This window comes from Botryllus schlosseri, chromosome 1, assembly GCF_051294905.1.
Source record: "Botryllus schlosseri isolate E-star chromosome 1, Bs_hap1, whole genome shotgun sequence".
Taxonomy (NCBI): Eukaryota; Metazoa; Chordata; class Ascidiacea; order Stolidobranchia; family Styelidae; genus Botryllus; species Botryllus schlosseri.
This window is the reverse complement of record NC_137236.1, coordinates 24,212,485-24,236,858: the sequence shown is the minus strand read 5'-3', so window position 1 is coordinate 24,236,858 and position 24,374 is coordinate 24,212,485. Positions and strand designations below refer to the sequence as shown.

Here is a 24,374-nt window from a genome sequence, read left to right as displayed (position 1 = left end):
TAAATTCAACTGACGTAGCTTATGTCATCCGCTCATACCATGCAGCAGTGTTGCTTGAAAAATCAAACTCGTTTATTCGTCATCACGTACAAGGATAAAATGACTCTGCAAAGCTAACATAAACAAATAATGATGATCAGGCTGAAATGTGGCGATATAGGTTCGGAAAGCAGCCAACTGCAAAGTTGACTTGTTTTGTCATTTCATAACGTCACAATGCTGCGGCAAGAGAGTGTCCATTCAAACACCTATCACTGGCTATCAGACATATTGTGGTATCAGTTGTAAATACCCAGAGTGTCGGTTTCGCACAATGCGCTGGTTACAACGCTCGGTATAATCTAGGCTTACAACCGATAATCTTACATTATATGCGTTGCACTAACTAAAACATGAGTACAGATATTCTATTTTCCTTATATTAACACACGGTAAGAAGCAGTCAGATTCGGCTATCAATTACGGCCCCGTCCGTTCAAGCCAAGGCAACAATACATATATTGACATTGACAGTCTGATGTTTAAGTGATCAGACCGTCACGTCATCATCGTTGATCATTATGGCAGACTAGGGAGACCGCAGGCACTTTGATCAGAATTGCTTGACGGCAAATTCATTAGAGTGTCTTCCCAGCTATCTTGACGTCTCGATTGTTTGCAGTGGCTGAAAAACAAGGCAGCGATCTAATGCCAAATTGTTAGCTCCATGCACAGTACATACGTTTGAAGATTATACACAACTCCAGTAAATTTCAAAACAAAAATGCAACATGATAGGTTGCTTCATCAAGATGGAGCTTTATCATAGGCCACACACTTGATTTTGAAAAGAATCAATGAAACGAAAAGGCAGATGTTATCGTAACTATGTGCTCACTCACACAGCGTATATATACGATTTATCAATATTTAGAAAGTATCTAGCTAGTTGAATTATTTGAAATTAATCGGGAAACAATATAAAGTTAACGTTACGCGATAAAAGTAGGCCTATTCCCAGATATATTGAGCGTGAAGTCAACATTTTACTAATTGAGTTCTGTGAACACCTTTTCAAGGACGATTCTAAATCCGTTGCTACTCACATAGACGTTTAATAATCTGTCAGAAAGCACGTTACGCAGTGAAAATCTACCACGGCACGAATTGAATTAGTGAGGGAAACATCACAGGACGCAGCCTCCGTTTGGCGACTGTTCTGTCCAGTACTTACCCTTCCGCGTGACGTAGTTAACGAAATATAATACTTACAACAGAAGGGAAATGCATTCTATACTGAATACTCACTTTTTGTCATGGAAAAGGAGTCAGCGTGGCGATCCAAATTTGTACGCTATTGTACGCAGAATTCAGCAGCTATGTAGAATACTCTTCAATACACAGAACGAATCGTTCGATGAAAACACTGATTGGGAAGTAACTCCATCACGCATGTTTGCGTCTTTAACTTTTCATATAAGATTCGTGTTAAGGATTCATGCTGATTTACTTGTCATGAAACTTTAGGGCCATGAGGTGCTAATACATCTTCTGCATCATTCTACATCATCTGCTAGTCCATCGTCCAAAGTAACGTCCATTTACAATAACCTGCTAATACGCTGAAACTAATCTTTCAATCACTCGGTGACAGCGGACATGAGACCTTACCAGATGATGGCACGCAATTGGTCGCGCGTACGTATACAATACAAAAGTCATCGACCTAATTCAACATTGTGAATTGTGCCTATCTCTGTAAGAAAGGCGGCATGTTAAATTTTTTGTGATAAAAGTAGGCTATTCCTAAGCTACTGATCGATCTGTATATTCTGCGAATTCGGTAGCCTTTGGGAGACAAAAACCGACTTTTCAGACGCCAATACCGGGCCAACCCCGTGCCCAAGCCGTTGAATCGGATATCATCGCGTTCAGTTCGACGAGAGGAAAGCGGGGATAACTCTGTCGAACCCCTAAGACCAGCGGTTGTCGATCGGTATTTCGATCTGTGTTCTGATACCGACCGATCGAAAAACCAATTGCGTAACCCGTATTGGCGTACCATCACGGGTTTTTGGAAGAAAACTTTTTTCTACGCGTCCCAACCCCATTTCCTGGGTATCGTTGGAATTGTAATCGAATTACGCGTCTGCCGGTACCAAATTTATCCGGCTACGATATTCGGTTGGCGAGAAATCGGTGATTAAAAAAACTGTGAAAAAAGCGCTATACACTGTTTTTTGAAGGCCGATCCCGAGTCGGCTGAAAGTCCGATACGATCGTATCGGGTATCGGTCTACGCGGGGCCCGAAGACGAACGCAGCGGTACCTCGTATGGCCCAGTGGTGTGAACGACCGAGACGGAACCTCGGAAAGCCCGCCTATGAAAAACGTGAACTTCTCGGATGATCCACCGATCCAGGATAATCCGAGGATTATAATCGAAAAACTCACATAACTCCGCTTCTACTGGTCGGAATTGAGTCAAATTTGGTTTGCATCGTCTTTGAAGACAGCTAAACAATTTCATGGGGTTGGCAGAAAAATTTGAATTCTTTTTCAAAATTTCACCTAATAAATTAAAATTTTTAATTTGATCTGCGGAGTCCTTTACTTGTTAGAATTGAACCAACTTTGGTGTGCAGTGTTCTTAGGGTAACCTGACAATTTAATAAGTCAATGGCTGGAATCCGAAATTTTACTTTATTTTTGAACAGCCCTAGTGTACGTACGTACAGTCCATTTATGATCAGTGCGGGACTTGAAGCACAGGCCTCCTGCATGCATAGGCGGAGCCTGGAGCCTATTAAATAACATTAGGTCGCATGTAATACCTCGTTTACAATGATGATGAACCCATCAAGCGCCAGGGTAATCAAGAAGACTCGCAATTGGCAATGAAGATAGGTTGGGACGGGGCCTAGGGGCCTACGATCGTAGGCCAGTTATCGTAGGCCCCGGTTGGGATAATCTTATATATGATTCGGCATTTTGACCATGTTGATTATTGTGATTATAATTTATCGGGCACGGTAATTACTCGTAAAAGTTATGATACTTTACAAAAACCCGTAGTCCACGTAGTCTTGACGACAAATATAGCATTTAATGACGAAATTACACATGAAGGAAAGCTATCGGTATCAAGGTCAATATTACATCACCTCACTATTTCGAATTTGGTTTGACTGGTGTACTCGATAAGATTGGATGGATGGCTGCATCAACAAACCCACTCTGACTGTTTTAGTATAGATTAGTGAAGATTCATTCGGCTCCGAGCCGATAAAGCTAGGTTAATATGTTTCATCTGCGAAAGGCGCGTATCTGAACTATGACATCAGATCGATGCGATTCATGAAAGCAATTTTCACGCCGCAATATAGCGTAACGCAACAATTTTGGTCGTTATTGTTTGATATTCATGGTGCTCGACTATATTGTTCACATTGCCGATATCTTTGTATGCGATATTTACGTTCATAAGACAACGATTACGCAAATGAGTGGTACGTAGAAACCGAGATAAACCTTTAACACAGTACAAATTTGGAGTCGACCTCGGTCGGACCTGAAACCGCAATCAGCTGGTTTTGCGGTTGTGGATTATTCCACTAAACGCTATCTCGCTACGCTCTACTAACGAGCTTGATTGAATTGAAGATCTCATAGGCGTGTCTGTGAATGCGGCGAATGTTCGGTTAGGTTTGCTGGATTTCGTGCTGCGCTGCTAGAATAATAGTATTTACGGTGACCGATTTCGTCACACCGACATGTCCAGAAATCGTGTTCTATTTATGCCTTAGGAGGCAGGGATGTCTTTTACACATGTTTTGATCTTGACAAGGCATACATCGCCAGTAACTGAAAGAAATTGATGACACATATTAGCTGTAAATTGGTCCACTTCATTTGGATAGACACGTTGAAACGATGGTGAGATAATTCTCAAATACAGTACTTTACACACTGAAATTCACGACCACAATAAGGAAATGAACTGATAATAAGCACACAAAATACGGGTAAGTATATTTTTCAAGTGATAGTCAATATCTATATTCTTTATCGGTCCAAGGTAGATTCCTTCACGATGCAATTTGATATTTATGAATTATTCTATCATGTCCTCTGCAGCACTCCTAGCCTATATAGTACTCTTACAGGCGGATTATAAGACTAATTGGCATCGTGACAGATCTTATTCCTATCAAAAGTCATCGTCCTTTTTTCATGTCATCCTCCACATTCGGTGAATACCATCTAATAACTAATTGTATCCATATATCGTGTTAAATCACCAATGTTTTTTATTACTTTATGACAAGAAGGGGGTTCTGGTGATATTGAAAGACCAGAAAATATCTAATGTGCTTTATAAGCTCAGTGGGTTACCATTTAATTTCCCTGAAGCTCGCAAAGTTTCCAGCACATACACAGCTCTAGTATCAACGCCTAAGTGAAGTACCATAAATGCTTTTTCAACTCATAAATACCATTCATTGGCATAGTCCATTCTCAATTGCAATCGGCATCATTTACGCCCTGGATCAGTCAATGTCAAGTGGCAGAGAAATATTGGAACGCTGAGTTGCTGAGGAATGCAATTGATGTCTCTGTGGATGAGATTTTAGGAATGGCGACTTTGCAATCAGTAAAAACTTCGAATCAAGGCAGAGAGACATCGATGTGCCCTGCATAACTGGGAATGATTTCATGAAATCAAAATTGGTCCGACAAAAATACATGTTACTATCACTGGAGGAATATATTTACCCGTATTTTACCTGCTTGTCAGCTCATTTCATTTTCGTCGTCCTTAATTTCAAAAAATTATCCCACCACCCTTTAATGGAGTTATTTTAATGAAGTGGACTAATTTCCAGCTAATCCGTAACGATTTGAAGCGGCTTTAACATGACGAGAGTCTGAGATAGGAGGTACAGACATGTTAATGTGGTATTTATTCGAAGGTTTCTGTCTTGCAGCACTAGTAATAATTGATCAAAAAGTGTGCCTTATACGTTAAGCCGAAAATTGCCTTATACCTGCTAATACACTCCAAGTCTATGAAACAAGAAGCTTCCGATGGATATTAGGGTCGATTATAATAAATGAATATATTTATTATTTTATGGTAACTGAGATCTGCTATCGCAGCAAAGTAGCTATTGAATGTCGTAGTTATTTGCCTACTAGCCGTAGAGAACTGGTGATCTAATCTGCAGCATGGCCAACTGTAGCTTCTTATAAAGACACATGTTCCGTATTTTCACAGCAGTTTTCAAACGCAAATATGTGCGTGGTGAAATGGCGTGGTCATTGGTATAATCCACAGCTGCAACACCAATGGGTTGTTGGTTCGAGTCCGGCTGAGGACGACACGAGAATTCCTACCCAAGTGTTGGAGGTTTATCTAGGCTCCTCGTTGTCATGTGATCCGCGTAAGCGGTGATTTATAAAATCCTAGGAGTGGGCTGTGCTAAAAGTCGGTGAATACGGAATCAAAAAATGAATATAGGCATACTCTAAAACTACCAAATTAGTCAAAACACCATGAATAAAAAACAAACAAACGGCGAATTATGTATCGCGATCATCGATATCGTACAAGGATGACGTCGTGGATTTCAAATAGTGACGTCAAAAGTGATTGTCATTGGTAAATGACTCTTTTGACGAAACTGGTTCCCGAACCTTGTCATATAATACGACGTCAATGTCCACCTTAGTTCAGTAACAGCAATGGTCATGGTCTGGTAATTCAAAATGGCGAATTGTCTCCCTAAGTAACAAATGTCCACTAAAGTGGTCTATTAGATATTGCAAAAGTTGGGAAAAATTAGGGCGACCGCAGTTGGAGGACATTTCGTGTATATTCTAAACGCTGCGATATAAACCGCAAATCACCAGTGACGAAGCGCGGAATCGATATTCCAAAACCAATCGAGTTATTTTCAGACGCCTAGCTTGTCTCCTTCTGTTGGCGATAATTGTCGCCCAACTGCTTCAAAACAGGACTGTCCACCAAAGTAGTCTAATAGGTAAATATATATATATATATATATATCAGGGTGGAAAGACCTTCTTCATGCGTGTGCCGCAAATCAAGAATCTTATCGTTAAAATAGCCACAACACAAAATTATGAATACGGATATATTTCGTCAAATGAAATCTAGGCTTCCGAATTTAGTTCAATATTGTGTGGTTATATGGTTCGTCTCCACCAGGGCTTCCATGTGTATGAAATCTGACTGATATGACGACAAAGCAGTGCGGAGTAGTTCCTTTAAGTTCTGATTAGAATGTAAGGAATGTTTCAGCTCGGTAATTTTATTACTCCGTAAATCCGTTTCCGTTGGGTAACTCGTGACAAAGTTTTGTTGTTTGGTTTCGTATTGACGTTTCTAGTTACCGTTCCATTTTCCTGTTCATACTTTCTTTTCTTGCAATTATCGCTAGACGACATTTTCTTGGCCAGACTCTGCAGTTATTGCTAGCCTTTGCAATACAAATCCTGAAATTTCGGTTGTACCAGACTTTAATGTATTAAATAATACATACCATGTATAATACATATCATGTATTGACCGGATCAATGGTTGCTGCATATTGAAATGAATTTGCATGCCATTCAATTCCAAGCACATATTCAAATACCTCTGGGATATATTGAACTTGCTTCGATTCATTTTTCCGATACTGACCAGGGGGTGATTCGCTGTCTACTTTACAGATGCAGCAGTCATCCTATGGTCTACCAAACCCGTGAGCAATGGCAAATTCCAGTCAATATTGCCCTCACACCCAAGAAGACCTACTATCAGTATAGTTTTGTGACTTTCGATTGGATCTCGCAATCTACCGACAGATCACGATCGCCCTTATTTTCACACCCAATCTAAATAATTCGCCTTTCAGGAACATTATTCTAACTTACAGATAGATGGTAGTCTTTACATCCATTGATGAATTCCGAGAGCTTGCGTGCCGTCAATTCGCAGTTTCTGAAATTAATCTCTTTGCAACATGTGGTCTTGAGTGTGATTGCAATTCCACGAAAACTTTCAGCAGACATTTTGGCATCGATAATGATCAGATTTGAGAGCTACAAAATAAGCGTTCTTCACAATTACCGATTACCTTACAACTCTGTAGAGTAGATGACTGTTTCTATACTTCCTAATTTTAGAAATGTCGCGAAACATGAATTACCACTAGACGTAGCAATGTGACAGCGATCACGGTTTACGTTTATGATTTAATTATTAGGCTGAGCAATTTGATAAAAAATGCACTCTAAACTTTCAGAATCAATTTGGTTAAATTGGATAATAGTCAATCCAATGACCATGGTCTTACTATATTTGCGCCTGGAGCTGTCTAATTCGTAGTTGGAAATAGTAGTGAAATTAGGGTATATAATGAAAGTCTGCGACAATTCTTCAATATTTTTGTATTACGCGATCCCTAAAAGCTGTTGTGACGAACGCATGCACCCCTTCACCCTGTTCTCTCACGCCATAAACATGTGTATTTATACATATATATATATATAATTGACAACGTGGTTACAAGGCGAATTCGCTCACAGCAAGATGGTCGACTACTGTAGCAATATCGAAGAACAATGTCGATTCGCCACGCCTACCAAATTTCCCAGCAGACGTTTAGATCCCACACTTCTCTTCATATGAGTCGCATTGATTTACTTATAGACGCACGAGTCGGGAAATTCACTCAAAGTAAACTTATTCATATTTTGCCGAAAGTGACAGTAGTTGTATACTGGTTAATTTATAACATTTGTCCCCGCATGTGATCAGCGTTATTGGCCAAACTAGTGTGGTAGTAGTTTCTTTAAAATTTAGTGCAGGAATAGTTAATGATCGATCAAGGTGTTATATGCATGCGTGAATCAAATTATAATGGATCTCGAGTCACTTTGCGCTGCAAGTGCCAAGAAGTCATAGCAGATATTATGAATCAATGCTTACAGTATATTACCCTAGCTCAGGGGGGGGGGGAACTTTTGGGCTTGCGGGCCGCATTAAACATATAAATCCATTCGCGGGCCGCACCATATTAAATTGAGATTATTAGCCAAAAAAGCAATATTGTTATATAATCATCTAGTAGTGGTGCTTATACTTTATCAGACACGCCCCCCTCATCATAGTGAAAAATTTTGCACCTCCTTCAACTTGATATCAAAAAATATCCAAGAGCGGAATCCGATTGCTAGCAATCCTAACGGATAGTTTGATGGCATTGAAGGTAATAGCTGTAGACGAGCGAATTATCAAATATGAAATATGGACAATAGACAGCGCAATAAGCATGAACCATAGGCAAATCGCGCGGAGCGCGAATTGTTGTTTTAGTCCTCATCAGTAACTAGTTCGCAAAGAAAAACACTCGTGGACCGAGCATTCAACATCTAAATCCATTCGCCTACCGCACTATATAAAATTGGGATTATAAACCAAAGCACAATATTGGTGTTTGATTATATAGTGAGGATGTGGAAATTATAAATTATAAATTATAAATTATTTAAAACCAACCAACCATTGATTTGAAGATATGGTAGAAGCGTCAGAAACATTGGCGAGATTTCATAAGTTGCTGGCCAATGTCAATATAACCATTTTTTAAACCTAAGGATGAAAGTCGCTTGTCCCGATTCTTAGAACGGTAGGAAGATTTGAATCTGTGAGCAGTGATCTGCTTATTGATTTGCTGATTCTACTTTTGGTTTAAGTCCAGGACACACAATGCTGACAGCGTCACAACCATGTTAGCTTCAAATATGCTGTATACAGATGTTATAAATATAAAGACTTCTACGAGAGAGCGAATCTTTCACACGCGCCAATCGGTTTTTCCAAGTACAGCATTAAAAGTAATATAAACTTGCTGGAGTGGCCAATATAAAATTACACTTGTGATCCAAGAGTCATTCCCGTTTTGAATTTCTGTAATGTTTAGCAATTAAAACCTTTTAAAATGCGTGGGCCTTGAGATCGAGCTATCACACCAACAATGAAATAAAAATGGACTAGTCAGAATATAACTTATATTTATCATCGTGAACTATAATGAGAAAAAGTTTAATCGATTCCCTGCAGAAATTATATTTTTACTGTGCTTTTTTTCAGTATTTTAGATACAATTCTCGAGCCTTTCGCGGGGCGCACAAAATGGTGTCGTGGGCCGCATGCGGCCAGCGGGCCGTAGTTTGCCCACCCCTGCCCTAGCTTATAGCCAGAAAGCCGAATAATTGGCTTGCACAACATTCCCAAATACACTGGTTCTGTTTTATTAGACGGAGCTAACCTTGTAACTGTAGGGAGGGATATAGAGGCATAGTCCAAGAACGTAGAAGAAACCATAGTGAGTTATTGAATTAATAGGAATTACTATGGCGTGATATGTCAAGCAACATTGCCGAGCACTAACGAGGATAAATGCTGTCATCATCTCCTCTAGTAAATTAAGTTTTCATCAAGATGTTCAGAAATCGTAAATGAATAGTATATTCCAACCCCCCATTTTTGCTAGGGTTATCATATTTTGAGTTCCGAAAAAGAGGAACCATTTTACAATCTATGAAATTTGTAATAACGGAAAAGAAAATGGTTAATTTTGAAGGTTTTCGACCAATAGTACATGCGTTGACTAAAAAAAATATAAAAGTCATCACTTAGACACGACCCGAATCCCGAGTCACCCGCATAATTACGATAAGTCTGTGGTGTTGCCAAAAAAGGTCAACACTTCGACCCGACCTTCGTTATACACGTTCGCTGCGTCGGAGTCGAGTTTTTGATGGTATTTTAATACTTTTTGTAAAAAAAAGGACCAGTTTAAAAAAAAGGACATTTAAGCGTCCTCCGAGGACAATTTCAATTTTTTGAAAAAAGAGGACAAATCCTTCTAAAAGAGGACGTATGGTAACACTAATGTAGCTTATGGTGCTATTCGCAAAACGTCCTCACGCAGGTTCAGCTGTGTGAAGAATTTATGAAACAGCACACGATTCAAACAGTATCTAATAGTCAAGAATTTCAGTAGGCTGTCACACAATAAAATTTGATATCTGAATCAAGTTTTAGAATAGTAGATGTTTTTCTATGCAGAGGTACCTAATTAGATAGCACAATATGATTCAAATATTGATTATATGTCCTTTCCAGTAACAAAAATGTCGAGAAAATGACGACAAATAATAAGCGTCATGTCTACGAATTTGCTCATTTATTCTTCTCATATACCACTCAGTTCGTTTCGTGATTACCTTCTTCAATGAAATTATGATTGTTTCGCATTATAATCTAGGAAATCCAACAACGTAGTGTACAAGCAATATTGTTGGTGGTGGTATATTCAGAACGGATTTGCATATCACTTGATATTAATTTGTAGGGATTGAGTGAGCGTGAGGATCAGTTCGCGTGGTGTGTGGGAATGTCAGAAATGTAAAGGTTCACATTCACAATCGAACCTTGGTAGGTTCTGCCCCGTGAAACATTTTCATATTTTACACATTTGACTTCATTAAAACATCTTTGGTTGAAATTTATTGCATTTGAACTGCGGGCCACTCTACGTACGGCACTATAGCAGCATACAAAATCAATACTAAACAAGCATGTACCTTGGCAATCACCAAAAATTACTAGCTTTGTTACAATTGCTCGAAATATCCAGCTTTCCGTTTATGAATAGGTAGTTACTCTTTACTGTGAGCTTGACCCGCAATCACACAACATCAAGAGCGAAATAGACTATACATGTCGTCAGCGAATGTTGATTATTCAACCAATCAATGAGGTTGCTATCGTTGTCTGATGTAAAGAAAATCAAGCAGACATACGGGTTCAATCTGACTTCCTATTTTTTCGGTACCATAAAAACCAAATTGATGCGACTGGGGTGTTGGCTACTGCTGTATAACTTGGTAATGGGGTGATATCGGTAGCAAGTATTTAAACCCGTTGTACACTCTGCTCAATATCAACGTAGAAATACGCAGACGCCGAATACATTGCCCAGACAGGCCTAGACCGTTAAGGCGTAAGCTAACATTTCTTTGTAAGTCCTCGTCGAAATTGTTGGCAAAGCCACGGAAGATATTGATTTTATAGGATTATTATATCATTCGATTGCCCCAGTTGATACATTTGGCGACGTTTAAAACGTCAATATATTAATTCAGCAGTTGGCATTTATGTGGCCAGAGTCGTCACTAGGTATCGTGTACATTAATATAGACTACTACTTCACTGAAATGTAGGGTTGCAATCAGCAATATACCATCATGTCACGTCATGAGGTACGCGTTCGCACAGAACCTTTCAGAAAGGTACGCGTTCACACGGACCTGAACCTTTGAGATTCACACCACCCTTACTAATTTCATTTTCACTGACTTGTCTAATTTATTGGGCTACCTCTAACTATCATTGCAATTCTGATCAGTGTGATGCAATAAATTCAATTGCATTTTTAACTGTTCCCCCCATCCGGGCTTTGGTTGCAGTGATTAAAAGCATTACAAGAGTCCACCTGTCGCTCAGTAATTCATTCTGTCAATTTTGTGTTGTGTGCTCATTATTGGATGGATTTGTGACTGCTTTTCAAGCACAGAAGTCACTTAGATCTGCCCATCCGCGGAATAAGTACAGTAATGTCAATATCACTCGTCTAAAACATTATATTCTGGGATTAGTATTATTGCGTGATCTGCGGGTAGGAAGTAGAAACCTAACGAAAACTTAGCGGGCACTCATGATACAAGCAGTACACGTTTTCTCTACACTAAATAAACTTACCGATAGATCGTTGTCGTTACATCCAGTGTAGAATTCAAACAGCTTCCGACTCGTCAATTCGCAGTTTTCGAACTGCATCTCTTTGCAGCATGTGGTCTTGAGTGTGATTGCGATTTCACGAAAACTTTCAGCAGGCATTTTGGCATCGATTATAGACAGAGTTGAGAGCTACAAAATAAACAGTCTTTTTAATTACCGATTGCGTTGCAACTGTATACTCTAAATTGGATTATTGTTTATTTACTCTTTTGTTTAAGAAAGGTTGCGAAACAGGAATTAGCAATACACGTAGCGATGTCCTGGCGATTACGATTTACGTTTACGATTTACTCATCAGATTGAGCAACTGAGTCAAATAGGAAATAATCAATGAAGTGCCTTAGTATATTTGGCCTCTACATGTCTAATTCGTAGTTGGAAATAGCAGGGAAATTCCGGTGTTTAACGACATTCTGATTCTCTAATATACATGCGATGTTTTCAAAATATTTTTGCATTTAGGGATCCCAAAAAGTTGCGGTGACGATCGCATGCAGCCCTTCACCCTGTTCTATCTTGTCATAAACATAAGTATTTAAATATAAATATAATTGACAACGAGGTTACAAGGCGAATTCGCTTGCAGCAACATGGCCGACTGTTGTAGCAATATCGCAGATCAAAGTCGATTCGATGAGCGTACCAAAACTGCCAGCATACGCGCACATCACAACACTACTTTTCAGATGAGTCACCATCGTTTTCTTAGCCGAGCGACCCGGAAATTACATCAAAGTAAACTGATGTATATTTGACAAAAGTAATGGTAGTTGCATATATTACTGTTGCACCTGGCGTTATCAGCGTTATCGGCGGAGCAGGAGTGGTATTTGTGTCGTTAAAATTTAGCGACATAGTAGTTATTGATCGAACGGAGTGTTTTATCACGTGACATAGTAATACCAACAACTCGTACGTGATATTATAGTGGAACCCTAGTGAATTTGCGCCGCAAGTGTTAAGAATCTACGGCAAGTATTGAATGAACGCTTATTTTATGTTACCCTAGCTTACCCAGAAAGTCAAATAATTAGTTTGCAAAACATACCCAAATACACTGGTTCTTCGTTATGACACAGAGCTAACCTTTTACTTGTACAGGCATATTTATATGCATATTCCAATACGTAGAAGTACCGAAAGTGAGGTATTTAATTATTAGGAATTACTATGGTGTGATATGTCAAGCAACTTTATCGAAATTGTTAAAAATTAATTACATCTCAATTTACCTCTTACGTTTGGGTTAAACTTCCTTTGCTGACATCGCGGTGCAGTTACCATCTCAAGAATTTTTACGACTATTGCTAAGATTATTGGGAACTACTGGTACTTCATACAAAATTAGTTTGTGGACACGTAGCTCACGGATTCCAAGCCGTACACCAACGTAAATAAATGTTTGCAACATCTCTAGTAAACTATATTTCATCAACATCTTCCGAGCTCGTATATTGAAATAAAAATATTGCAGTCCCGTATATATGCTAATCTTTGCAGTAGCTTATGATGTTATTCGTAAAACTTCCTTGGATTGAATTGTGCGGAAAATGTATGAAACACCACACGGTTCAAACGGTACGTCATAGTCGGGAATTTCAAGAGGCTGTCACGCACTGAAAACTGATATATGAGTCAAGTTTCAGAATAGTAGAAATGTTTCTTTGCAGGGATACTGAATTAGAGAGCGCGAGAAGATTCCAATTCTTATTATCTATCATTTCCAGTGTCAAAAAGGTCGAGAAATAAATAAGCATAACTTCTACGATTTTGCTGATTTATTCTTCTTACATCCCACAGTTCTTGTCGTCATTAACTTATTCAATGAAATTATGATTGTATCGCATTTTAATCTAGGAAATCCAACGATGTAGTGTATAAGCTGTATTATCGTTGGCCGCGTATCCAGAACAAATTTGCATAGCTCTCTATACTAATTCCATTTTAACTTACCCTTCTTATTTACTGGGCTACCCCCAACTATCATCGCAATTCTTATCAGTGCGTTGCAAACTGCAATACAGTCAACGGCATTTTCGAACGGTCTCTAGCATGCGGGATTTGGTTGCAGCGATCAAACGCATTGCAATAGTCCACGAGTTGTTCAGTAATTCATTTTGTCAATTTGTGTTGTGTGCTCATTATTTGGAAGGATTTCTGACTACTTTTCCAGCACAGAAGTCACTTTAATCTACCAATCTCCGGAATAAGTACTGTAAATATCACTCGTCAAACGCATGACATTCTGCGAATAATATAATTGTGTGATATGCGGGTAGGAATGATAAACCAAATGAAAACTTAGCGATCACTCGTGATACAAACAATGCACGTTTTCGGTACATTAACTAAACTTACATATAGATCGTTGTCTTTACATCCAGTGTAGAATTCTAAAAGCTTCAGATCCGTCAATTCACAGTTTCCGAACACGATCTCTTCGCAACTGATGGACTTGAGTGTAGTTGCGATTTCGCGGTAACATTCAGTGGGCATTTTGACATCGCTTATGTGGAGCTTGGAGAGCTATGAAATAAGATATAATCATCATATCCGATTTATTTACAATTACTGTATATAGTTTAAGTTCGATTCACTTCTTGGTACTTCTTTTCATAATACGAATTATTCATATCAAAACCAATCAAATCAATCAGAGAAATTTGTAACTTACAGATATTTTAATATTCTTGCCGGTTTCCGTGAAACTTTGCAACTTTTGTTTCGTCAAATCGCATTCTCCAAAAAATATTGTCGAACATCCCGTGATGCTGATAATATCCGCAACGTTACCGTAGATATCTGACGTCATCGTACAATCCCATAACGACAGCTTGGCAAGCTGAATGATAATGATGCAACTTGTCAGCAGTGATTATTCGAGACCATTATATAATTGCTCGCTGGAATGTCTGACACTCATTTCGCGTAGTCACCTAAAATAATCGAGAGAGTCCATGCAAATCATCGAACGAACATAGAGTGACAAATATTCAGTCAGTGAATTTCTATGGTTCAAAGATTATCGAGTGTGTATAAGCGACTCAGTGCTCTGTATAAAACCATTTCCTTGAGGTGGGAATGCATTACTAACTATACTAGCAAATATGAGACGGTACATCCGTGATGATCTGCTCTGAAACAATTATTTTTGCATTCGATACAAATGCACTTAGTCTACTTTGTAATGTGCTATGGTGGTTGGTGGATATTAGGGTTGTTCAAAATTTGGAAAATGTTTGGAATTCTGCGTGTCCATCACTTATTCTGTAGATTATTGTAAAAAAAACAATAATGGGCTTGAAAGAAGCTCCCAGGAAAGCCGCTAACATTTGTCTAAATGCGTTTGAAAGTCGTTGTTGAAGAGTGGGCGGGCAACCGACAGCAGAGGCGGGCAATCACGAAACCACGGTTCTTGATTGGGTAATCGGCTAAGCTTCACTGATTACTGCAACAGCTGACTCGGATTCGGGAGCTTCGCTTTACGAAATTGAAAGTCTGTTTTGCTGAGGTAGAGTCTGTTAGTAGCGGTTGTGGTTCTGTTCAAGCGCGTTTTGGGTTGATGAGTCATTAGTAGTACTGTAACACGTGTTCTTTGAATGCTTCAGAGTCGATAGCAGTAGTTTATGAATTGGAGCAACAATAGTGCAGTCATGGCAGAGGCAAAACGGCGAAAGATTGCACACATGCCGCAGCGAAGAACAAGATCCAAATCTGAGCAGTACTTGGTCGGATATACTTGTGATTACATCTGTGGCTCGAGATTACCTACTATACGAGAAGTAATGAGTTACTTGCTGCATCTGAAAGAGCATTGTCCTCAGTCAACCCCTACTCATGAACTATGTACTGTGGTGGTGGATGATGTAATGACTGTGTGGAAAATGGCGAGAATTGCGACAATGCAGAAATCACATGTGGTGCGATCACTTCAAAACCTGCACGAAAGATGGCGTGATCTGAAGAAGAATCCGAAATAGGAAAGTGATCCCAAGGGTAAGAGGAGAAAATTCACTGATAATTTGGACAAGCTGTGGAATATTGGAAGTAGAGATGCCATAACAACAATAAAAAATGACATTTATCTATCACATGAAAGAAAGCTTGAAGACATTGCATTTTATGAAGATCAACGGCAATCTTGCCAGTCAATAATGTTGGGAAGAGACAAAACTCTGACTAAAGACCTCAAAAAGAAAACAGCAGCCATTGCAGATCAAACTGTTGAAAACGTTTCACACGACTCAAGTTGTGACTATGTTGTTTTAGCATCATCGTCATCTTCAAAAGAGGGTGACAGTTTGAGTTCAAGTTCTGACTATGATGCTGATGTTGGACTTGGCACCTCGACCCAATCCATTAAACTGATGGCACCTAAAAATATTATGAAAAATACTCATGTGTCCCAAGCTCTGGAGGATCGATTGCAAGTAACTGACAACGATGCTGATAGGAGCATTTATTAAGGCTTGTGGAGGAGATATAGCCATGTTCTCCCTGTCAAGATCTTCAACGAAGAGAGCCAGGGAAACAAATCGTCTGGAAATATCTCAGGACATTTTGTAAAAATTTGCCGAAAATAGACCACAGCATGTTGCCATTCATTGGGATGGACAGCTCACAGAGGATAGATTAGGAAATCGATATGAAGCTTTGTCAATTGTTCTGTCTTGTCAACCTCAATACTCGGAAGGAAAACTACTTGGAATTCAGAAGATACAAAATGCGGCAGGTCAGACACAAGCTGAAACTACTTTCGACATAATTAAAAAGTGGGATATACAAGATGCTGTAACAGCTTTGGTTTTTGACACCACAGCAAGCAACAGCGGCTGGAAGAAGGGTGCAGCGAAGATCCTTGAGGACCTTCTAGGAAAAAAGGTTTTTTACCATGCGTGTCGGCACCATGTGTATGAGCTAGTAGTCAAAGACGTCTGGAAATGTTTATTTGGAAAAGCAACAACCGGACCAGAGCCCACCTTAAGAAGAGCTGGAGCAGTCTTGACAGAAAACAGCAATTCAAGACTCTGACTATTCCTATATGCTTTAAAGAACGAGCAGCAATGACAGTTGAGAACTTCAAGCTACTACTCGCCAGAAAAGGTTTCTTCAGACGTGATGACTACAAACAATGTGTGACTAATGCTCTTGCTCTTCTCGGTGCAGATGGAGATATACATCATCACAAACCTGGTGCAACACACCATGCAAGGTGGATGGGCACAATTCTGTATGCTCAGAAGATGTTCATGTGGGCTGATCAGCTACATTACAAATCTGAAGAAGTGGAACTGCTGCATCGCTTCAATTTATTTTTAGTTCTCTTTTATATCCCTGCCTGGGTTGCTTCCAGCATCGGTTGTGATGCAGCCGGTAATGACTTGAGATTCATCCAGGACATGTTGAGTTACAAGGAACATGATGAACAAGTTTCCAAAGCTGCTTCACAAAAGCTTTTAAAGCATGACTGGTATATCGTGGAGGAAACCGCTGTATATGCCTTGTTTTCGCCGAGTGAAAGCAATGAAACCCGAGAAAATATGGCAAAGACGCTCCTGCAGGTAGAGCGAACTTCAAGTTTCAGGAGAGGCCCGCCCTCGTTGAATGCAACTGTACACATCAACAAGGACACTACTTTGTCTGATTTTATTGGGCCACAGTCGTGGTACATATTTGATGTTTTTGAATGCTCTGGGGCGTGGCTAGCTCAACCGGTTGATGTTTGGCACTTATCAGATTCCTACACCAGAATGAGCTCCTACATCAGTTCTGTCAAAGTCGTTAATGATGCCGCAGAACGAGGTGTAAAGCTAAGCACAGACTATGCTGCAATCTTGACTGACAATGAACAACAAAGAGACAGTCTGCTTCAAGCTGTGGAACAGCATAGGAAGACAGTTGGAGACAGCAGGAAGTCAACTCTAATCAAAAGCCTGTAATCTGCAACTTGTGCCTGACAATGCAACACTGATCTGCAACATACTTTTTTAATGTCTTTTGTAAATAGTGCTTTTCGCCTTCATTCAATTGTGAATAAAAAGTGCAATATGCGTTCGTTTATGGGTGAGACGTCGACCAGTCATAACAAGTACTATACTGAGATGTTGACTCCTGGTGGTAAATTTTTGAGTTTCACTCACTGTCAGTAACTTTCGGAAAGGTTGAAGGTAGCAAGATGCATGCGTCTAGTTTATTCGTATCTCAACTAGCGAGAGCACCTGTGCAATACATAGCACTTTCTGCAGGTAGATATTAACTTGGGCGGTTGCGATGTTGTACTATGGACTCTTGATGACAACATTAACAAAGGCAATATATCATGTCTGTAATGGCACCAACAGAAACGACTACACAACAGCACGCAAAAATCGTTACCAGCAGTGTTCACAAAGTCGGTCTTTCAGCCAATCATTAGCTTATTATTACCGGCTTCAACCAATCAGGATTAATGGCTTCTCTTTGCCCGCCCACTTCATCGATTCCCCGCCCACTCGCCGACGGCTACTTTCAAACGCATTTAGACAAATATTACCGGCTTTCCTGCGAGCTTCTTTCAAGCCCATTATTGTTTTTTAACAATAATCTACAGAATAAGCGATGGACACGCAGAATTCCAAACATTTTCCAAATTTTGAACAACCCTAGTGGATATGGCTATTCCAGTTCGATACTGGATTACCCAGTATCGGACTTGATTCTTTTGGGCTTGTTCTACGTGAGCCGAATGTGAATTGAGACCAAGATAAGAGTATTGTAACTATTATGCTTTAAAAAAGTAGATGATTTTTTTTTTGTGCAGGGATATTCGCCGTCGACAGCAAGAAATAATTCTATTTTCGATGATATAGGAATTGCAATATCAAATATGTCAACAAATTGGCGAAAACGAATATTCATATCTGTAAGTTTCCAGTACAATAAATTAACTTAAAGATGGATATCAAAATCAAAGTAAAGTAAATGCCAAGTTTGAGAACACTAGATGTTTTTTTCTGTTTAGGGCTACTTACGTCGACAGCAAGAGTAACCTATAATGTCGATTTTATCTGTCCATTCCAATGTCAGAAATGTCTGATAAATGACGTCTACTAAAAACATCATTTTCGAGAATTTGTTCATGTATTCTTCCCACACCCGCAATTATATGCATAGGCATAATCAGTGATATTGCGGGATCGGACTAGTCTGGAAAATCTAACAATTTACTGTACAATACGTATTGGCGGTTGTGGCGTATTTCCATGCCACTCGATGTTTTGTCATTTTCACTTACTCGTTGGATATACGGGTCTGCGTATAACAAGGTCAACAACATTTTATACCTGTTCCTGACCTGCGGGATTTAGTTGTAGTGATCAAAAGCATTACAAGAGTCCAAGAGTCGTTCACTTATTCATTTTGTTGACATTGTGTACAGCAGGAGCAGGCAACATACGGCCGTCTTACATGATAATGTGGCCAGTGGCCCCAGTATGCCGAGATTCCCCACTACCTGCCTTAACGTCAAATTTTAGTGACTGTATGTTATTATATACGTGTGCGCACTGCACAGCGTGGAAGAGTGGAGCTTACGCGTAAGTTCGTCGAAGCGAGAAGACTTGCACTATCGGCATTTACGATGTACTCAACCCTAATGAATTGATATCTTGGTAAATTTTGGGTACCGGGCTTATCAAACGTTTTGAAATCTCAATTAAGGATTGCATCGTGAGTTAGTGGATCACAGAGAAGCAGACATGGCGACGCCTATGACAATACGGTTCTCAAATCCACATTGTATTCGTCATTATCGGCGAGAAGTGCCTCTGAAGTGACATTGCTGTCGATAAAATACATTCATTAAATACGATTTATTCCTTGTATCTACGGGCAAATAATGTATCGATTCAGCAGTCCGGCCAGCCGAGTACTTAATTTTCCTATATCCGGCCCGCCGACTGAAGAAGTTACCCGCCCCTGCTCCATAAGAATTTCATCGTATTTCCGGTACATTGGCATGAGGCACATGCAAGTTTGAAGTAAATATTCGCAAAATAATAAAATATCCCAGCTGTAGGCGATCAATACTGCAGCGATCTGCGTGAATATCAGTAAAGTATTTAGTTGGGGTTAGCGTGGCGAGAATTTCAAACTATATCTACCCCACTCCCTGATCTATAATATTAATGCGAGAGCGTTTGAAATATGACCAATAAGATATCTCGGTATGTAAATATAGTGTAAATGTGCTGACAATATTTCAGAGGAAATGTAATTATCAGTCACATTGAGCAATTAGTTCGTTTGCATCATGATTACTTGTAAGCTGTCGTCACTCAAGGAATGAGGTAGTTGGAGTGGCCTACATTACCAATGATTGGGTCACATGATAGACTATGTTCGGAGACGTCGTGTCTAGACTCAGTAGAATATAGGATCAACCATGGAAAACTGAATGGGATCAACATTAATGTTGTCATTATTACATCACGAAACCATGTATTCCCAATTGCTCTTATAAAACCGTTGCGTGTATTTGTTCCTACGCAGCGTTGAATAGTTCACGTTCACACATAACAAAATCGATCGTATTCCGTGATCACTGAACAGCGAACAACGTACGCTTCATGAAGCTTGCACAGATCACGATAAAATGTATAAAATACCAAAGTATGGAAGTATGGAAATGTCGTTCCATACCATAGATTAAAATCTTCCATTCCATACCATACTTGCATTGTACCATATTCCATACCAAAATATCGATCCATACCATACCATACTTCCATACCATACCATACCATACCATGCCCTGCTTGAAATCTTAATTAGGGATTTCAAAATGTGTTGTTTGATCAGAGAGAAGCAGAGATGGCGGCTTCATATTCATGACAATGCTGTTCTCAAATCCACATTGTCTTCGTCATTATCGGCGAGAAATGACTTTGACGCGACATTGCTCTCGGTAAAATACATTCATTAAATACGATTCTTTGTATAACTGGGTAAATGTGCGAATAATGTATCGATTCAGCAATCCGGCCCGCCAAGTACTTAATTTTCCTATATCCGGCCCGACGACTGAAGAAGTTGCCCGCCCCTGTGGTACAGTCATTTTGTCGACAACACGAAGTGACATAATTTCAGCATATGATTGACTGCGCTTTGGCTAACATGAAAATGAGTTTCAATGTGGTCGACAAATGCCACAGTGCTTGAACAAGGCAATCTGATATCATAAGATCGTTTTCATTTTCAATTGGGTGAGGTAGCCCTATTCGACACGTAAATTCAAGAACGGTATTCCATAGTGATTTGCCGATATTGTAGCAGAAATTTATGTTTTTAAGGGACTTTCTAATGTAGATGCAATGTTTTGAGTATTTGTGAGTATATAGGAGTTAACTCTCTAAAGCGGTGCTCTTCATCCCTTTTCGATTTGGTGAAGGCTAAAAATTGTTGTGACGAACATATCCAACCCTGAACTCCGTTTCTTCACGGCGTATAAGTATTATACGAATCTGTAGTTATCCGGGTGGAAAGACCTGCTTCATGCGTGACCAGCAAATCAAGAATCTTAGCGTTAAAATAGCCACAACACAAAAATTATGAAATACGGATATATTTCGTCAAAATGTAATCAAGACTACCGATCTTAGTTCAATAGTATGTGGTGATATGGTTCGTCTCCACCTGGGTTGCAAGGTGTATGGAATATGGCTGATATGACGACAAAGCTGTGCGGAGCAGTTCCTTTAAGTTCAGATTAGAATGTAAGGAAGGTTTCAGCTCGGTAAATTTATTACTCCGTAAATCCGTCTCCGTTGGGAAACTCGTGACAAAGTTTTGTTGTTTGGTTTCGTATTGACGTTTCTAAATACCGTTATATTTTACTGTTCATACTTTCTTTTCTGGCAATTATCGCTAGACGACATTTTCTTGGCTAGACTCTGCAGTTATTGCTAGCCTTTGCAATACAAATCGAGGAGCAGTATCGCTATTGCTAGCCCGGAGATTATTGTGACCCGCGTTGGCGAGATCAATTATCAAGTTCATAGTTTTAGACAGTTAACCCCTATAATCAATTGGCAATAGTTTATACGGTGGCTATTTCTCAAACTACGTTTTAATTTCGAATTTCAGTAATCTCAAATAAAAAAACGCAATTAAATTTTAGTATTTCTAAGAGCCATTGCAGGGCTATTAAGAGACAATATTTCGAATATTATTGACAATATTATTTCGGGTTCACAGTAAAAAGACTGATCGCTTGGTTTGGGAAATATCGAATGTCTGTTTGATAGCATGACAAGTCGACATCTCTTCCATCCCATATCATGTTGTAGAGTACTTGTATTTGTAAGTCATTACTGATTAGTTTTCCGTTACACTGAATAATCCTGCCTTATCGTTACACTGTGTCTTTCTATTCCTTTCTGCTCTGCTCCTTAATATGAATGTTCCAATTAACGTTACCGATATTATGGCCTGACTGTGTATTAAGCGTAATCCACCAAGCACAAAAAATAAACTATCTTTCTATCGTCGAGGTCTACCAATCTCCTTACAACTGAAAAATTCATGTTAATATCGCTCGTTTCACTCAATATTGCTGCGGGGTATGCCGGTCGGATCTTGCTATCAACAAGTGGATCAAGATTATCCTCGCGGGTACATCTCAATCCAAGCAATGAACGTTTAGCGAACATTATCCCAACTTACAGATACGTGGTGGTCTTTACATCCAGTGTAGAATTCAGAGAGCTTCCGTCTCGTCAATTCGCAGTTTTCGAACATTATCTCTTTGCAACCGATGGACTTGAGTGTAATTGCGATTTCACCGTAACTTTCGGCTGGCATTTTGACATCGATGATTTGTAGACTTGAGAGCTTTAAAATAGGAATTCTTTACCATTACTGATTGCTCTACAAATACAATGTAGAATAGATGACGGTGGATTTCCTTCTTTGTTTAAGAAAGGTCGGGAAACAGCAGCTATTATAAATATTCATCGCGACGTGATCGCGTTTACAATTTGTCATAAATTATATTTACAATGCTCGTGAAGCCGTCGGCTTATTAGTTCTACTTCCCATTTTCATCTTCTGATATTAGTAAAATACATTCTAATAACGGCAATTCTGGCATCAAATTAAGCAGCTTACAGATATTTGATTTTCCTTGCCAGTCGTCCTGAAATTGTCCAATTTCTGTTTCGTCAAATCGCAGTTCCCTAAAAATACCGTCGAACATCCCGTGATACTGATTATAGCCGCGACATCACTATAGACATCCGAAGTCATCGTACTATCCCATATCGACAGTTTCGAAACCTGAATGTTAATGTAGTAGCTCAGTTGTATTTTGCATGTTTAAACGTCTCTACAGTTCTGAATATAATAACGTCTACATTTTCAGGGTGGTTTTCGATTAGCTATGATAGTTTACTTCAAACCAGATGTGGTTGAACTGACCAGCGTTGCTACTTAAGTATAACAACAAGTAACTCCTTACATTTATTCTCAATTTCAAGTAAAAGTGGTCATTTCTAAGACATGTCAATATAAAAGCTCTGAAAAATACCAAGTAAGAATGTGTCAAAAGCATATTTAGTCAGATCGCATATGTTTAGCAATTACTCTGAGCTGACGACATACGAAGTCCCTGCATGTACTTTCCCGTTTGGTCTGGTGTAAATGACCATTGACCATAGTACACATACACATTAGGGTTGTTCAAAATTTGGAAAATGTTAGAATACTGCGTATCCATGGCTTATTCTGTAGATTATTGATAAAAAAACAATAATAGGCCTGAAAGAAGCTCGCAGGAAAGCCGGGAAGATTTGTCTAAATGCGTTTGAAAGTAGCTGTCTGCGAGTGGGCGGGCAAACAGAAGCCAATAATCTTGATTGGTTTAAGCCGGTAATAATAAGCTACTGATTGGCTGAAAGACCGCCTTTGTGAACACTGCTGGTAACTATTTCTGTGTGCTGTTGTGCAGTCGTTTTTGTTGGTGGCATTGCAGACATGATATATTGCCTTTGTCAATGTTGTGATCGAGAGTCCATGGTGCAACATTGCAATCCCCACAGTTATTATCTACCTGCAGAATGTGTATAACAGTGTTGCTATGCATTGCACGGGTGCTCTCGCTAGTTGAGATACGAATAAACTAGATGCATGCATCTTGCCACCTTCGACCTTTCCAATACCTACTGACAGTGAGTGGAAATCAAAAATTTCCCACTAGCAGTCAACATCTCAGTAGTACTTGTTATGTCTAGTCGACGTCTCGCCAATAAACAAACGCATATTACACTTTTTATTCACGATTGAATGAAGGCAAAAAGCACTATTTACAATAGACATTAAAAAAGTACCTGCAGGATCAGTGTTGCATTGTCAGGCACAAGTTGCAGATTACAGACTTTTGATTAGAGTCGACTTCCTGCTGTCTCCAACTGTCTTCCTATGTTGTTCCACAGCTGGAAGCAGACTGTCTCTTAGTTGTTCATTGTCAGTTAACATTGCAGCA

The 24,374-nt window shown here is 39.4% G+C and overlaps 2 protein-coding genes and 1 long non-coding RNA gene across 4 annotated transcripts in view; all 3 read right to left on the bottom strand.

Moving 5' to 3' along the window:
• Positions 1-24,374, bottom strand: part of LOC145434400 (uncharacterized) — a 110,336-nt gene that overhangs the window by 76,343 nt on the left and 9,619 nt on the right. The window lies entirely within an intron of this gene.
• On the bottom strand, positions 51-6,048 carry LOC145445463 (uncharacterized). Its single transcript, XR_013917027.1, has 2 exons — positions 1,288-6,048; positions 51-664 (listed from the first exon to the last, which is right to left on the bottom strand). It is a non-coding gene; the product is annotated as an uncharacterized LOC145445463 (long non-coding RNA).
• LOC145434252 (uncharacterized) lies at positions 6,609-23,290 on the bottom strand. Of its 2 annotated transcripts, XM_080311609.1 has the most exons (6): positions 23,003-23,290; positions 22,559-22,726; positions 14,532-14,699; positions 14,216-14,383; positions 11,819-11,986; positions 6,609-7,089 (listed from the first exon to the last, which is right to left on the bottom strand). In XM_080311609.1, exons 1-6 carry the CDS (start codon positions 23,138-23,140, stop codon positions 6,913-6,915), a joined length of 987 nt encoding a protein of 328 aa, XP_080167735.1. In that variant the 5' UTR covers positions 23,141-23,290; the 3' UTR covers positions 6,609-6,912. The 2 variants fall into 2 exon arrangements, with proteins under 2 accessions (XP_080167735.1, XP_080167740.1); XM_080311614.1 differs by lacking the exon at positions 14,216-14,383 and having other exon boundaries at positions 23,003-23,289.